Below are 18,176 nucleotides of genomic sequence, written 5' to 3'. Positions count from 1 at the left end.
AGTCACTGCGCATACGTTGTCAGAATTGTGTAGAGCTACAGGGTCTGCTTCTGCCCTCCCTGAACTTCACCACTCAACTGTCCTCGGCTCACTCTTCCCTCCTCTCCTGTTCTTGCCTACGTCACCTAGCAACCAGGCTCTCTACCACACCCCTCGAGTGGAGATGGAGGCTTCGCCCCCTCCTGGGATCCCCAGGGGTCCTCTCAAAGGTAAAAGTGTCAGACCTGATCACTATGCGCCTGTGTAGTCACACCTCGGTCAGCCTTCTGGATTACCTGTTTTGTACTGTCCCCAGCATGGGTGCAGTACTCAGTGGTGCCTGACCAGGTCAGGGGCGCCACACATCCTCCTCAGTCACCGCCGGCCATACTGTGACCATCAGAATAGGGCAGCAGAGTCATCCTCCTCAGTCACCGCCGGCCATACTGTGACCATCAGAATAGGGCAGCAGAGTCATCCTCCTCAGTCACCGCCGGCCATACTGTGACCATCAGAATAGGGCAGCAGAGTCATCCTCCTCAGTCACCGCCGGCCATACTGTGACCATCAGAATAGGGCAGCAGTGTCATCCTCCTCAGTCACCGCCGGCCATACTGTGACCATCAGAATAGGGCAGCAGAGTCATCCTCCTCAGTCACCACCGGCCATACTGTGACCATCAGAATAGGGCAGCAGTGTCATCCTCCTCAGTCACCGCCGGCCATACTGTGACCATCAGAATAGGGCAGCAGTGTCATCCTCCTCAGTCACCGCCGGCCATACTGTGACCATCAGAATAGGGCAGCAGAGTCATCCTCCTCAGTCACCGGCGTCTTTAGTCATCCTGGGAATTTCCTCCACCTTCTATTATGTAATGACAGTGGAAGTGCTGGGACTGTCTCCTCCCCTGAGACTCTGCCCCAGGAGCTCACACCTTCCCTGTATATAAAGCACAGGAGCAGCGGTTCCCTCAGCTGCAGACTCTTCTACTCCTGATCTACCGGAGCCGACATTCACCTGAATCCGCCATGACCAAGCAGGTGGCAGTGATCCTCTGTGGCTGCGGGGTGTATGATGGCAGTGAGGTCCACGAGGCCTCTGCAGTGTTCGTGCACCTGAGCAGAGCTGGGGTGCAGGTAAGGGGAAGGGTGCGGGGAAACCTTCTGTGGGGTCACAGCCAAAGCCCCGAGTCTGAGACTGAACTTTGTGTCAGAAGTCTTATTCCAGTCACAGTCAGAGGGGAAAGTCTCTGGTGACATTTCCACACGTCTCAATGAGTCCAGGGCAAAGGCTCCATTCTATGTAATGAGGAAGAAAGCGGCTTCTTCTCCTGACTGTGGTGGGATCTTATAGCCTGAAATATACGGAATAGCTGCACTAATCTACTGTTAGTCACACAGTGCAGGGGGCGTCATTACAGGACCGACATTTATCGTCTGTGGATTGTACAACTTCGGATGTAGCAGTGCTGTAAGATCAGATTACACCGATGTAGAGGAGTTTGCTGGGTGCATGCTGCTGAAGGGACAGGACCTCAGCTCTGCTGTATCTGTACAGGATAGATACAGAACATATACAGATGGAGCAGAGCTGAGTGTTTGTTATATTTCCTGTATTGTTACTGTATGGATGTAGCAGAGCGGAGTCTGCTTTCAGTCTCCTTATTACCTGTATAGTAATGATGATGCAGAGGGTAATGCACTTGTATACAGACGAAGCAGAGCCAAGTTTGTTTCTCTCATTACTTGTATGACAAGACTATATGATTGTAGCAGAGCGGAGTTTGTTGTACGATCACACTAGGTCATTATTGAACAACCCTTTTAAGCTTTATATAAAGTGAAGGCAGAGTTGAGCTTGGTATTTCCCATCTTGTGTGATAAGACTATGGATGTAGCAGAGCTGAGCTTGGGGTTTATACATTGTCTATGTGCTCGGTGTATGTGATCTTTCATGGTCTGTCTGATTATAAATTTAATAACCTACAATGAATGAAGAAGAAACCTAATCTGTCTTGGTGACTGCAGAGCTCTTCATCTAGTCAGTAAGAGGTCGTACGAGACGATGCTGAAGTTGGTTTCTTATTCGTCAGTTTCTTATTCGGCAATTTAGTTTTTTCAGTTTTTTATGCATTTATCAACAAAAATGACACATCACAATAATAAAATACAATGCACTGATGTGCCCTAATATAAATACACTCAAAACCAGCTGCGAAAATCATAAAACTGGCAAAAAAAATGGGCATCAAAGTGGGCACCGAAGTATGTTAGTGAAAGGGTTAAATGGCTTTGGGCCACTGATCTAACACCACAATTACCTATCTAGTGATGCCTCTAATCAAACTCAAGTGACTCCAGCCTGGCCCAAAGGGGTTCTGGGCATCAGAACTGGCATCAAAGTGGGCACACAGGCAATTTTCACAGATTTGAATAAGTAACCAGTGTTTTTGAGGGGTTAAATGGCTTTGGGGCCACTGATCTCACACCACATTTACATACCTAGTGATGCCACACATCAAATTCAGATCACTTTAGCCTGGCCCAAACAGGCTGGGGTGATCTGAATTTTATGTGTGGCATCACTAGGTATGTAAATGTGGTGTGAGATCAGTGGCCCAAAGCTTTTTAACCCCTCAAAAACACCAGTTACTTATTCAAATCTGTGAAAACTGGGGTTTTGCCCACTTTGATGCCAGTTCTGATGCCCAGAACCTGTTTGGGCCAGGCTGGAGTGATCTGAATTTGATGTGTGGCATCACTAGGTATGTAAATGTGGTGTGAGATCAGTGGCCCAAAGCCATTTAACCCTTTCACTAACATACTTCGGTGCCCACTTTGATGCCCATTTTTTGCCAGTTTTTTTAATTTTCGCAGCTGATTTTGAGTGTAAGTATATTAGGGCACATCAGTGCATTGTATTTTATTATTGTGATGTGTCATTTTTGTTGATAAATGCATAAACTGAAAAAACTAAATTGCCGAATAAGAAACTGACGAATAAGAAACCAACTTCAGCATCGTTCGTACGAGTACAATTATTTTTGTCCTATAGGGTCTTCCATAATTTCCTAAATCCCTTATATATTTGGCCTCTGTACATGGTGGATGGTTTGTTTTCTTGTATTGAGAGATTTCTCCTCCATTCTGTTTCCATAGTATGTGGCGTTTGCCCCTGACATGGAGCAGATGCATGTGGTGGACCATGTGAGAGGACAGCCCTGCGAGGAGACCCGGAACGTGCTGACCGAGAGCGCGCGCATCGCAAGAGGGAAGGTCACAGATCTGAAGGAGCTAAAAGTCAGTGACTTTGCTGCAATCATCTTCCCAGGTACTGTATGTCCTGATCATAAGGACAGTATGGAGGACACATCTTAGGCTGGAGTCACACTTGCGAGTGCCTTTACGTGTATCTCTCATTGAATCACCCGACACGGCCGCACACTCTCCTGACAGGAGCGAGTTGGTTGCATGTATCTCTATGCAGCTGAGGCTCTCCTGTCCAGAGAGTGTGCGGCCGTGTTGGGTGATTCAATGAGAGACTCGCACAAGTTAAATGCAAGACATTCGCAAGTGTGATTATGGCCTAAGGCTATGTGCGCACTTTGCTTTTTACCTGCTTTTTTGCTGCTTTTTCAACTGCAGTGTTTAATGCCAAAATGGTTGTGTTCTGCTTTTCAAGCAAAGTCTATGGGAATTTGGTTTTCTTGTCCGCACTTTGCAGTTCAAACTGCAGCCTTTTTGTTGCCGAACTTTGGTCAAAAACTCAGCTTTGCAGTGCAAAACCCAAATGGCAAAAACAAAAACATGACAATTGTTTTTACCATTTGGGTTTTGCACTGCAAAGCCGAGTTTTTGACCAAAGTTCGGCAACAAAAAGGCTGCAGTTTGAACTGCATAGTGCGGACAAGAAAACCAAATTCCCATAGACTTTGCTTGAAAAGCAGAACACATCTATTTTGGCATTAAACGCTGCAGTTGAAAAAGCAGCAAAAAAGCAGGTAAAAAGCAAAGTGCGCACATAGCCTTATACTCAGACTTCTTAAGGTACCGTCACACATAGCGAGATCGCAGCTGAGTCACCGTTTGGTGACGCAGTAGCGATCCCGTTAGCGATCTTATGTGTGACACCTACCAGCGATCAGGCCCCTGCTGTGAGATCTCTAGTCGTTGCAGAATGGTCCAGGCCATTTTCTTCAAAGGTGATGTCCTGCTGAGCAGGACACATCGCTGTGTTTGACGCTGTGTGACAGGGTCACAGTGACTGCTGAGATCGTTATACAGGTCGCTACTGCAACCTGTATTGTTCCTGCATCGCTGGTAAGATCTGACTGTGACATCTCACCTGCGACCTCCCAGCGACTTACCTGCGATCCTTATCAGGTCACATCGTTTTTGGGATCGCTGGTCAGTCGTTGTGTGTGTGTGACTGGGCGTTTACACTCTTTCTTCTCTTTACCAGGAGGTTTTGGAGTTGCTAAAAATCTTTCTACTTGGGCGATTGATGGGAAAGACTGCTCCGTAATAAAACCCATTGAAGACGCTATTAAAGGATTTCATCATGCCAAGAAGCCCATTGGCCTGTGCTGTATCTCCCCCGTACTGGCCGCCAAAATCCTACCAGGATGTGAAGTCACTGTCGGGTCTGATACAGAGTGCGAAAAGTGAGTGAATTTAACTAATTATCTCTGTCTTCAGTAGCTATCTAAATCAGAGGTCTCAAACACGCGGGCCGCAATCTGCCCCCTGAAGCTACTTGTTGCGGCCCGCAGACCCTGTGACAATCGCGGCCCTATACCTGGGGCGGGCGCCGGCAGGATGTTACTACAATTACATAATTAGTGGTGCTGCACAGAGGAGTTGTCCGCGTTGTACCAATGGCTGCTGCCTGCCAATCAGATGCAAGGAAGTGACGTCGCTGTATGATTACATCTGATTGGTGGGCAGCAGCCATCTCCTCTGCGTGGCACTGCAAATGATTAAATTGTAGTAAAGTCCTGCCGGTGCTGGCCCCGGGCATAGGTGTGTGGTGTGTGTGTCTACAATGATGGGCACAATACTACAGGGCACACTACTACAATGATGGGCACAATACTACAGGGCACACTACTACAATGATGGGCACACAGCTGGGTACCAAGGCCATAATAGAATGAAAAGGATTTCTAGTAACAAGTAAATTACAAATTTGCTTTTTTTTTTTTTTTTTTTTTTTTTTTTTTTGTTCAGGGAATCCGTCACTATAATACGGTCCAATCTACAAGTACCGTGTGACGCCTCATTCACATGGAGGGGTTTTTTTTTTTTTCTTCCCTGCCCCTTATTGTTTTCACTGCTTCTAATCCGCAGTGATTGTACGATGTAAGGCTAGGTTCGCACACTGCGTCTTTTTGACGCTGCGTTTTTGGCCGCTAAAAACGCACCTGCGTCAAAAAAAGCATGCGTTTTGGCTGCGTTTTGCTGCGTTTTTGATCTCTGCGTTTTTCCAATGCATTGCATGGGGGGAAAACACAGAAAAACGCAGGAAAGAACTGACATGTCCTTTTTTTTTTTTTTTTTTTTTTTTTTTAACTCAAAAACGCAGGTAAAAAAAAAACAGATTTGTGCGGACAGCAAAAATGAAAACTCATAGACTTTGCTGGAGAAGCAAAATCCTGCAGTTTTGAGGCCAAAAACGCAGCCGAAAAACGCTGCAAAAAAACGCACTGTGCACACATAGCCTAATACTTACCTGTCAATATCTTATGCCATTTCCAATGATTGGTAACAGAGGGGACAATTAAAGCTAAAATATGCCAGAGTGGTAGTTTAAAAATAAAAGCAAGGTGATGGTGTTCTCAGACCCCTGACAACCTATACAGCGCCATTAACCTCTGCAGTGCTGATAATACCACAATATTGGGAACCACATTGTAACCATTACAAAAGTCTGTATGTATAGATAATGGGAACTGGGTTTCCAAAGTCTATTTGGTGGGAGCCTTGTCTGTACAATCTAGACTTCAACCAATATGTGGTCAACTAAATGTATATTTTTACTGCAGTGTTCTTGAATTTGTGGCTGAAAAGAATATTGTTCATAAGAATGGTGTAAAGTCTTTATTGTCAGAAAATTGGGGCTGATGCTTAGTAATTTATATAGATTATATAATTTTTTTTTTTTTTTCCCTATGAAGCCCTATCCATACAATAGAATGAACCTCATTCAATTACCGCACATAATTCCAAGTAAAATAACCAGGACTAATTCTCCGGCTCGTGTCTGATTTGTCCATAACTAGGACCAATTATCACTTGTGCTCATCCTATTGTAGAGTCCATGTACATTATTTGTCAGTCACTCACCAATAATGGGTTCAGCTGGCTGGTTGTCTCTGTAGATGGCGGTCATTCATGATCGATTTGAACTGCTGATCATTTGGGTTTTCTGGAGATAATTCACCACCAGACGTGATACTCGGTGCCTTGCTAATAAAGCACACAAGCGCTCTGCTGAGCTGTGTATGGGGAGATGGCCACTGACTGAATACGATAAGGCATAGTACAGACATACTGTATGTGTATAGTCGTAGTTTTCACTATTGTAACTTGCTGCCCTTTGTCTATTCTTCTGTTGTGTAGGTGGCCACATGCTGGAACAGCGGGAGCCATTGAACAGCTGGGCTGTAAACACGTCAACAAACAGGTCAACGAAGTTCACATAGATGCCAAACATAAACTGGTTACCACGTGCGCCTTCATGAGTAACAGCCCGCTACATGAGATATTTGATGGCATTGGCAAAATGGTTGAAGCCGTGCTCAAGTTGAGTTAAATGAGAGAATGAAACATTTGGTGGAAGAATTGGAGGAACATTGACTGATATTTATTTCTGTGTACAAATAAATATTGCTTTGAAATAGAATGATTTGTGCTTACTGGTTATAATATTTAATATATATTATAAGGGTTACAGATGTGCAAAGTTAGCTGTATAATGTATCAACCAAATAATTAAATAGGGTGGGAGGAAGGAGAAGGTCCATAGTTAGTGGGCCCTTCCCAGCCTAAAAAAATGTCAGCCTCCAATCACCCCAGCAGTGGCACATCATAAGATGCTCCAATTCTGACCCTTTGCCTCTGCTCATTCCTGATGCATTGGTGTAGTGGCAACTGGTGAAATGGTTTTAGGCTAAATGTCAGCCGTGTAGTATCTACAACTGACATCAGACCCTGGTGTTAGTCTGCTAGACTCCTCTTTATTACTAACTACTCCCCCTCCGCCCCCACCTTTGCTAGCCTGGTTTTTTTTTTTTTTTGAAGAAAACACTTTCGATTTAAAATAAATAAATACTCCGTGAAATCTGCGGAATATGATATATTTCATCTATTTATCTGTGTCTTATATTACTGAGAAAGTAATGGGGGTGTCTGATGGACGGCCCAATAACCATGGACCATCCCAGCCTCATAATATCAGCCCCCAGCTTTACTTTGCTGGTTCTCCAAAAATAGGTGGGTGGGGGGAGGTGATGGGACATGAAGAACAATGTAAAGTAGTTGAACAAAAGATGGAAATGTATTCGGCTGTACAACAAACTGCGCTCAACCTGCCACAAAGCATAGAAATCTATGGGATGAGTGCATTGGGTTGTTCAGAAAATTACACTAACACTAAATTAATAGCACAATATGGCAAGCTATTAAATAAATGTATAATCAGGAATGGATGACCAGCTCAAAAAATAACTCTTGACAACCTGACCCATATGTAGCTCATAATAAGTCACATATTTAGATCCTAAAGAATGCTAGAAAAGCTAACCGAAAACTGAGATGAGGAAGACTGAATAAGATGAGGAAAGGATTAAACCCCACGCGTATCGCCACCTGGAATGTGGCTTCCTCAAGGTAGGTGTATAAAGTGAGTCAAGAAGTCCAGTTATAGATATAAATAAGAAGACAAAACTTAGTTACCAGGTATGAGGGAGGAATGTGATTAATGGGTTTCTAATCTGAGGGTGAAATGTGTTCTCACAAAGAAATATGGTTACAGCGCTGCACCGAAACATCGCCTGGGTCCAGAGTCCGGTAATGGTAAGTGCGCAGGAGCTGGCTCGGGAAACGTTCAATGCCACACTTGATAAGATGTAAGGATCTGACGTGTTTGAAGAATGAGAGTGCTGCTGCTCAAGCCCAACTCTGTTCAATACATCAAGAATGGAGGTCGGTACACATGACGTGACTGTGATGGTCACATGATTAATTCCAAGCAACATCGCGCTCATGGTGGTTTTATTAGACAAATCAACAAGCCAGGTCCTATTATACTATAGCGGCAATACAAAGGCAGGACAGTAGCGATACAAGTGCACAGAGGCAGTATATCGACGATACAATATATCAGCATGCCAAATTGTAATACACTGGTGCAATAGCCACTATCGTAATACTACATGTTGCATGACAAATGTGACCAATCTAGTATAATGAAGACCCAGAATGCAGCATAATTATGTTGGTGATTTTAAGCAGGTAAGTATAAGCATGCAATATACAATAGCGAGCTTATATAAAGTGCTTGTGCTAAAGATATAGAAAGGATAACGGCGAGCATTCATAAAGATGGTTCATACATGATTACTAATGAGCAAAACCAGTCCAAAAAGACAGTCTTATAAATACACTACAGTTCAAAAGTTTGGGGTCACCCAGACAATTTTTACCTTTCCATGAAAAATCATACTTTTATTTATCAAATGAGTTGCATAATGAATAGAAAATATTGTCCAGACATTGACGAGATTAGAAATAATGATTTTTACTTGAAATAATTTTCTCCTTCAAACTTTGCTTTTATCACAGAATGCTCCTTTGCCTCAATTGCAGCTTTGCAGACCTTTGGCATTCTAGCTGTTGATTTGCAGAGGTAATCTGGAGATATTGCACCCCATGCTTCCCCCTGCCACAAGTTGGATTGGCTTGATGGGCACTTTTTGCGTACCATACGGTCACGCTGCTCCCAGAACAGCTCAATAGGGTTGAGATCTGGTGACTGAGCTGGCCACTCCAATACAGATAGAATACCAGCTGCCTGCTTCTTCCCTAAATAGTTCATGCATAATTTGGAGGTGTGCTTTGGGTAATTGTCCTGTTGTAGGATGAAATTGACTCCAATCAAGTGCTGCCCACAGGGTATGGCATTGCAAAATAGAGTGAAAGCCTTCCTTATTCAAAATCCCTTTTTTATCTTGTACAAATCTCACACGTTGCCAGCACCAAAGTAACGCCAGACCATCACGTTACCTCCACCATGCTTGACAGATGGCATCAGGCACTCTTCTAGCATCTTTTCAGTTCTGCGTTCTTCTGTGTGATCCAAACACTTCAAACTTCGATTCGTCTATAACACTTTTTTAAAATCTTCATCTGTCCAATGTCTGTGTTCTTTTGCCCATATTAATCTTTTCCTTTTATTAGCCAGTCTCAGATATGGCTTTTTCTTTGCCACCCTGCCCTGAAGGCCAGCATCCCGGCATCGGCTCTTCACTGTAGATGTTGACACTGGCGTTTTGCGGGTACTATTTAATGAAGCTGCCAGTTGAGGACCTGTGAGGCGTCGATTTCTCACAATATAGACTCTAATGTACTTGTCTTGTTACTCAGTTGTGCAGCGCGGCCTCCCACTTCTCTTTCTACTCTGGTTAGAGCCTGCTTGTGCTCTCCTCTGAAGTGAGTAGTACACACCGTTGTAGGAAATCTTCAGTTTCTTGCCAATTTCTCGCATGGAATATCCTTCATTTCTGAGAACAAGAATAGACTGTCGCGTTTTACATGACAGTTCTTTTTCTGGCCATTTTGAGAGTTTAATGGAACCAACAAATGTAATGCTCCAGATTCTCAACTAGCTCAAAGCAAGGTCAGTTTTATAGTTTCTCTAATCAGCAAAACTGTTTTCAGCTATGCTAACATACTTGCATAAGGGTTTTCAAGGGATTTCTAAATATCCAATTAGCCTTCTAACACAGTTAGCAAACGCAATGTACCATTAGAACACTGGAGTGGTGAGTGGTGGTTGTTGGAAATGGGCCTCTATACACCTATGTAGATATTGCATTAAAAACCAGATGTTTGCAGCTAGAATAGTCATTTGCCACATTAACAATATATAGGGTGTATTTCTGTTTAATTTAATGTTAGCTTGATTGAAAAAAAATGTGCTTTCCTTTCTAAAATAAGGAAATATCTAAGTTACCCTAAACTTTTGAACTGTAGTGTACATGTAGCGCCCCACGGGGCAGGTGGTTAACCTACTCGTCGCTGGGCCATTTAGGTCGGGTCAAGCGTTGTCACGGGGTGGCCTTGCAGGGTTTTGTTGCCCCGCGGCATACAGTAAATGGTGGGGGAAGGGGGTATTTGGGAGAGTTTGTTGTGACGCCACCTGTGGTATGCAGCCAGGAGTAGCCGCCGCTGCAGGATTCCTCGCCAGGGCAGGTGTCGCTCCCCACAGGCGGAGCGGGCCCCGGGTGGATGATGAAGGTTTTAATGGCCGTTGGCACCTAAGCGCTGGGCGTCGGCGTCCGTAAGGACGAGCCAACACAGTCTCTGCGGGTTCAGACTGTAGTTTACTCACAACTTTAGCTGCCAGCCCGGTCCCACTGGTCACTACCGTGATGGGCTCCGGTCAATCCCAGATCTGGGTCACCACCAGTGTTTTGAGAAAGTAGGAGAGTCCTATTTCTAGGGTGTCCCCCTCAACAGTTAGGTACCCTGGCTGAGCTCCCGCTCCAAGCCCCAGGCCCAGTAAAGTCCAAGTTCTTTCCAGAGATGTCTTGCCAGAACTATGGTCCTGACGGGTCTGTCCTGTGTTCCGCCTATTTCTACCCCAGGTGGAATTCGCCTCCCAGGTCGGTCGCTGGCTTCAGTGACTGGGAAGTCCCATGACCGTTATGGCCACCCCCTGCCTTCCCTAAGCCAACCCACCCCATGTGAAAGCTCCTAAGCTGTATGTAGTGTGTGAATGTGGAACACCAGTGATTAACCCCCTCCTTACCTGAGATAGAAAACGCACCTTAATTGAGGTGCAGTACCCTGTGGCGACCAGAGCCTCAGGGGCACCACATTCCCCATGGCAAATGGCAGCACTCCCGGGCTGCAACAAAACACAGTTAACACTGAAATTTTTATACATGCATATAACAGGTTAACAAGAAAAACATCTTTTCCCCTTTTTTGGGAAGCAGCATTGACTTCAAACGTTTCAAACATGTTCAACATTACCGGTCACAGGTCGTCAAAACAGCTCAAGTCAGAAAATATCACAAATGAAAAAACATTCTGCATATGAAAAACATTAACAATTATTCTTGTTTGGGTTGCTGGTGTTTCCAGAGGTTCGTTCCCGACCCCCTGGATTGGCACGATCACTGGACATCCTCTGGCATAATGTCCTGCTCGCTTGCAATGACAGCAAGCAGGAATGAGAAGACCGGCGGGATCAATAACAGGGTCCCCTCCCAGAACCCCTGGTATCAAGGGTAGGATCATTACTACCTCACCCGCAGTCCCAATATGAGGTTCTGGGCAATGAATCTGCCAGCACTCCACCCCACTGGCACCCAGGTAGATTGATTGGGTCAGCGTGTAAGTCTCAGCTGGACGGTGACCACTGATCAGGTTGCTGAACCTGTCCCCGCCAGCACTCGGTGGTTGCAATTTTTCTGTGCACTGCGGAGCTTCATCCACTCCCAAGGTACCAGGTTTAAGTCCTTTCCTTCCTCTTTCAACTTGTCATTCGAGGTGGTAGACCCCACTCCAGCATTAGATCCTTAGTTCACGCGCTTTTCAGGAAGCCACCCCCCATGGCTCTCCCTCTTCTTTTCCTGCTCGGAATTATTAATGGCGACTGTTCTTTTTGCAAAGGAATAGTTCAACACTAAATTATGTGGTTTAACACTGTTCTGTAGGCGCACAGTACCCGGTTTAATGGGCATGATATCCTGTTCATGACGCCAAATGTAGTGCCCCACAAGGCAGGTGGCTAACCTACTCGCCGCCGGGCCGTTTCGAGCCAGGTCAGGCATTGTCACAGGGTTCCCTTGCCCAGTTCCGTTGCCCCAAGGCGTACAGTAAGTGGTAGGGAAAGCAAGGTATTTGGGAGAGTTTGTTGTGACACCACCTGTGGTATGTGGCCAGGAGTAGCCGCCGCTGCAGGTTTCCTTGCCGGGGCAGGTGTTACAGCAGCCGGGATAATGTTGCTCCCCACAGTCGGAGTGGGCCCCGGGTGGATGATGAGGGTTTTAATGACCGTTGGTGCCTAAGCGCTGGGCGGCGGTGACGGTACGGACAAGCCAACACAGTCCCTGTGGGTTCAGGGTGTAGTTTACTCACAACTGCGGCTGCCAGCCCGGTCCTACTGGTCACTGCCGTGATGGACTCCGGTTAATCCCAGATCCGGTAAGGGGTCACCACCGGTGTTTTGAGAAAGTAAGAGAGAGTCCTATTTCTAGAGTGTCCCCCTCAGCGGTTAGGTACCCTGGCTGAGCTCCCGCTCCAAGCCCCGGGCCCAGTAAAGTCCGAGTTCTTTCCAGAGATGTCTTGCCAGAACTATGGTCCTGACGGGTCTGTCCTTCATTTGTGTGTGTTGCGCCTATTTCTACCCCAGGTAGAACTCGCCCCCAGGTGGCTAGCTTTAGTGAACGGAAAGTCCCATGACCGTTATGGCCACCCTCCTGCGTACCCTGAGCCAACCCACCCTATGTGAAGGCTCCTAAGCTGTATGTAGTGTGTGAATGTGGAACACTGGTGATTAACCCCCTTCTTAGCTGAGATAGATACCGCACCTTAATTGAGGTGCAATACCCTGTGGTGATCAGAGCCCCAGGGGTGCCACATACATAAGGGCTAAATATGGGTTTTAAGATATACACGACTTACAAAAGTTAGGGATGTTTGGCTTTCGGGTGAAATTTATGGAAAATGTAAAACGTTCACAGTACAATGATACTTCATTTAAGTAGAAGCATGTAGTATTGATTTCCTCATCTCAAACAATTTATTTAAACAATAGTCACCAACAGTGGTGGGTATACCCCACAAAAAATGTCAATGTCTCAGTAACTTGTCATGTGGCCTTCAGCATCAATTACAGCTGACAACGACTTCTCATGCTTTTCACAAGTGGAGTTATTGTCTGCAGAAGCATGGCATCCCGCTCTTCTTAAACGGCGGCCCTCAGGTCATTGAGGTTCTCGGGTACAGAGTTACGAGCCTCCACACGGCAACTCAGCTGATCACATAGGTTTTGTTTGGCATTCGGGTCTGGAGAAAATGCAGGCCACTCCATTTCAGGTCACCCAGTCTCCAGCAGTCATTCCCTAAAGGCCTCAATGTGCTGGTCTTCCGTGAAGATAAAATTAGCGTCTGTGTTGTTCATGCAGAGGCACAATGACTGGATTAATGATGTTAGTCAAGTAGTAGGGGCTGTCACCTTACTATTCACAAAGTATAGGTCAGTTCTGTAATGACTTGACATCTGCCCAACTGTAACACCACCACCCCCAAAGGCTCGTCTTTTGACAACAGTGGCTGATGCATAGCGCTCTCTTTGATTTATCCAACATCATTGGTGGCCATCAGTTTTTCTCAGTGTGAATTGACTTTCATCAGTGAACAGCAATGAGACCCACTTGTTCCTCGTCCAGCAAGACAATAATGCCTGTATCTGGTGGTGTGGTCAGGTACACTTGCAGATCATCTAGCATGCAAACCACGCTGATGTAAATGGTTTTAAATTATCTTACGTGACACTTTGGTGCCTGTCACCCACCTTAAATTTGCCTGGAGTTGTGTGGTACTCATGATCCGAATCCAAAGAGCATTGTTCACAATGAAGTGATAATCAGTGTGGGATGTGGCCAAAGGATGTCCACTTTGCCTTTCTGTGACTCTTCCAGTTTCTCTGTATCTCTGTTGCAACCTGCTGAAGACACTCTGTGACACTCTATGCTCAGTGGCCAGAGATCAACCTGTATGAAGCCTCACAATGGCGAGGTACTTTTGATCAATTGTTAGCTGCCGTCTTGGTCTCATGATGTCAAAATGTGAACAGCATGATGAGGAGGACTGTATTAATACCAATTCTAATAGAACCCCAAAATTTATTGTACGATTCATGGATCAAACATCTGTTGTGAATATATATATATTCTAAGATGGTGGCTCTGGTACCTGTAGCACTATGACACCATGAGACTTATTAGGGCAGGTCTGGCTCTGTTGTTATACGTCTGGAAGGAACCGATGAGAGAGAAAGAGAATTCACTTATCCTGAGCGGGTAAGGAATCTGTTGATGCAGCTATGCCTCCACTGGGATACATCTGGAGAGAAGTTGTATCTGAACCTGTACAGATGTACCCACAAGTGAAACGGACTAGGACACAGTCAGTGTTTATATTCCTTGAAGATGGAAGAAGGCTTGTGTTATGTTTTTGGAGTGCAGATTATATGCTGCTGAATAAACCTGCTGGACGTTTTAAAGAAGTTGTCCAGTTACCAAAACTGATTTATTTTTTTTCTGATAAATCTTGCTAATATGTGCCCCTCAACACATCTATTATGTTTTTTCAGCAAAATTACCTTTTATTGTGCACTAGCAGCACACGGTCATTGCTGGCTCCAGCTCTGATGGGGTTAATCTCTCCTCTGACTTCCTGAGTTCAGTTCCTACAAGTCCCAGAATTCTTTGTGGCTCTAGGGCGGTGTCTGGCTTATCTAACACACCCATTGTGTCTAATACACCCACTCTGCTCCCACCCAAACCCTCCTCCCTGCCTCTTCCCAGTGGATGCACTGAGATCAATCATACAGAGACAGCAGCAGCTCTACACAGCCAGGGGAAGAAAGTGTGTGTGCTCGTATATACACTGTATGTGTATGTGTGCGCGTATATACAGTGTGTGTGCGTATATACAGTGTGTGTGTATATACAGTGTGTGTGCGTATATACAGTGTGTGTGCGTATATTCAGTGTGTGTGTATATACAGTGTGTGTGCGTATATACAGTGTGTGTGCGTATATACAGTGTGTGTGTATATACAGTGTGTGTGCGCGTATATACAGTGTGTGTGTGTATATACAGTGTGTGTGTGTATATACAGTGTGTGTGTATATACAGTGTGTGTGCGTATATACAGTTTGTGTGTATATACAGTGTGTGTGCGCGTATATACAGTGTGTGTGTGTATATACAGTGTGTGTATATACAATGTGTGTGCGCGTATATACAGTGTGTGTGTGTATATACAGTGTGTGTGTATATACAGTGTGTGTGTATATACAGTGTGCGTGTATATACAGTGTGTGTGCGTATATACAGTTTGTGTGTATATACAGTGTGTGTGTTTGTGTGCACGTATATACAGTGTGTGTGCGTATATACAGTTTGTGTGTATATACAGTGTTTGTGTATATACAGTGTGTGTGCGTATATACAGTGTGTGTACGTATATACAGTGTGTGTGTATATACAGTGTGTGTGTGTATATACAGTGTGTGTGTGTATATACAGTGTGTGTGAGTGTGTATGTGTGTGTGTATGTCATACTCACCTGTCTGCAGGGTCCCGGTGCCATGCCTGCTTCCAGCCCCTGTCCCGGTCCCGCCGCTTCGGCTGTGTGCAGTCTCCCCGGGGCACGTACGAAGCTTGCAGGACCTGGCGGTGGATCACCTGATGCAGTCACCTGACGCATCAGCTGATCGTAGTCTCGCCGGCTTTTTCGCGCCCGGCCGGCTATCAGCTGATCCTGCCGTCAGGGGACTTCATCGGGTGATTACCGGCAGCTCCTGCAGCGATGGGACAGGATCAGACTCCCCTGCAGGAGCTCCCGGTAATCAGCACATAAGTGAGTATGTATTTATTTATTTTTTTTTTTTTTCCACTGATGCTTCAGCTGATTGTATAATCGGCTTTTATACAATCAGCTGAAGTGTGATTCACGTAGTTTAACCTGACACATCATCTGATCGCTTTGCCTTCCAGCAAACCGATCAGATGATATTGGATCCGGATTGGACGGCGCGGGACCCTAACCCAGGATTACTGCGGAGGGGGGTTTATTTCAATAAAGATGGAGTCACTAATTGTGTTGTGTTTTATTTCTAATAAAAATATTTTTCTGTGTGTTGTGTTTTTTTTTTTATCATTACTAGAAATTCATGGTGGCCATGTCTAATATTGGCGTGACACCATGAATTTCGGGCTTAGGGCTAGCTGATAATATACAGCTAGCCCTAACTCAATTATTACCCAGCTAGCCACCCGGCATCAGGGCAGCTGGAAGAGTTGGATACAGCGCCAGAAGATGGCGCTTCTATGAAAGCGCCATTTTCTGGGGTGGCTGCGGACTGCAATTCGCAGTGGGGGTGCCCAGAAAGCTTGGGCACCCTTCACTGTGGATTCCAATCCCCAGCTGCCTAGTTGTACCCGGCTGGACACTAAAATTAGGCGAAGCTTACGTCATTTTTTTTTAAAATTATTTCATGAAATTCATGAAATAATTAAAAAAAAAAAGGGCTTCTCTATATTTTTGGTTCCCAGCCGGGTACAAATAGGCAGCTGGGGTTTGGGGGCAGCCCGTACCTGCCTGCTGTACCCGGCTAGCATACAAAAATATGGCGAAGCCCATGTCATTTTTTTTTTCTTTTTGGGTAAAAAACTGCATACAGTCCTGGATGGAGGATGCTGGGCCTTGTAGTTCTGCAGCTGCTGTCTGCTCTCCTGCATACACTAGTGAATGGAGGATGCTGAGCCTTGTAGTTCTGCAGCTGCTGTCTGCTCTCCTGCATACAATGAACATTTTGAATAAGGAAATGACATCAGACCTTTTTTTTTTTTCATCAACAATCTTTAATGGCATTGTGCACTGATTAAAAACGCAGTGAGCAAAAACGCAGCAAAAAAGGCACCAAATCGCGGCAAAAACGTGACATGCAGCACCGCAGGTGACAGAGCAGAGCAAGTTGGTGACATGTTCTGCTCTGACACATAGTGTGCTGCATGTCACTGTATCCACTCTGGGACTTGTTGTGCAGGTGACCGGATGATACATGTCACTAACTTGCTCCACTCTGTGACTTCTGCTGCATTGTTCCAACTGTATACACTCTCACCTGAACAAGTCTCAGAGTGGGGCAGTTAGTGACATGTATCATCCGGTCACCTGCACAACAAGTCCCAGAGTGGTGAAAGATAGTGACATGCAGCACACTATGTGTCAGAGCAGAGCATGTCACTGTCTCCACTCTGGGACTTGTTGTGCAGGTGACCGGATGATACATGTCACTAACTGCCCCACTCTGTGATTTCTGCTGCATAGTACCAACTGTATACACTCTCACCTGCACAACAAGTCCCATAGTGGAGACAGTTAGGCTACTTTCACACATCCGGTTTGAGCACTCCGGCTCAATCCGGCTGTGAAAACTATGCAACGGATGCGGCGAAAACACCGCATCCTTTGCATAAGTTTTTACATGCGGCCCGTCCGTTTTTTTTCGGTTGCGGCATGCTACTGAGCATGCGCAGTGGAAAAAACCGCATGCGGCGAGCGGATGCGTTTTTTTCCGCATCGCGCCGCATCCGGCCTCCATAGGTATGCATTGAAAAATGCGCCGCAGCGGCCGGATGCGGCGCGATGCGGTGTTTTTTGCCGGAGCAAAAAACGTTGCAGGGAACGTTCGATCCGGCCGCGGCATCGGCTAAATCTGCCGCATGCGGCCAAAACCGGACCGAACGCAAGCCCCTGCGGCACAATACGGAACTAATGTAAGTCTATGCAAAAAAAACAGCAACCGGCGTTACAAAAGCCGGTTGCGGTTTTTCTGCAGAACGCCGTATTGTGCCGCAGAGCAAAAATCCGGATGTGTGAAAGTAGCCTAAGTGACATGTAGCATCCGGTCACCTGCACAACAAGTGCCAGAGTGGAGAAAGATAGTGACATGCAACACACTATGTGTCAGAGCAGAGCATGTCACTGTCTCCACTCTGCTGACCTCACAACCCGTACAGGCTGCGATGGATGCAGGGGGACACAGAACAAGTAATCGGCTGACACTGGAGTCATCTGATTACTTGGGATGAATTGAGCAGTAAAATGCTCTGGTGCTCGATGGGCGAAGCCCATGCCGATTTTTTTTAAAAAAAATTCATTAAAAATAA

General features: G+C 45.6%; 1 protein-coding gene across 1 annotated transcript; it reads left to right on the top strand.

Moving 5' to 3' along the window:
• Positions 1–935: 935 nt before the first annotated feature.
• Positions 936–6,882, top strand: LOC142250548 (glutamine amidotransferase-like class 1 domain-containing protein 3, mitochondrial). Its single transcript, XM_075322726.1, has 4 exons — positions 936–1,115; positions 3,138–3,309; positions 4,441–4,642; positions 6,600–6,882. Exons 1-4 carry the CDS (start codon positions 1,008–1,010, stop codon positions 6,790–6,792), a joined length of 675 nt encoding a protein of 224 aa, XP_075178841.1. The 5' UTR covers positions 936–1,007; the 3' UTR covers positions 6,793–6,882.
• The last annotated feature ends 11,294 nt before the right edge of the window (positions 6,883–18,176 follow it).

The sequence above is a fragment of the Anomaloglossus baeobatrachus genome, chromosome 9 (genome assembly GCF_048569485.1).
Source record: "Anomaloglossus baeobatrachus isolate aAnoBae1 chromosome 9, aAnoBae1.hap1, whole genome shotgun sequence".
In the NCBI taxonomy this organism is placed as follows: domain Eukaryota; kingdom Metazoa; phylum Chordata; class Amphibia; order Anura; family Aromobatidae; genus Anomaloglossus; species Anomaloglossus baeobatrachus.
Note: the sequence above shows the minus strand (reverse complement) of the source record. Positions and strands in the feature narration are given on the sequence as shown.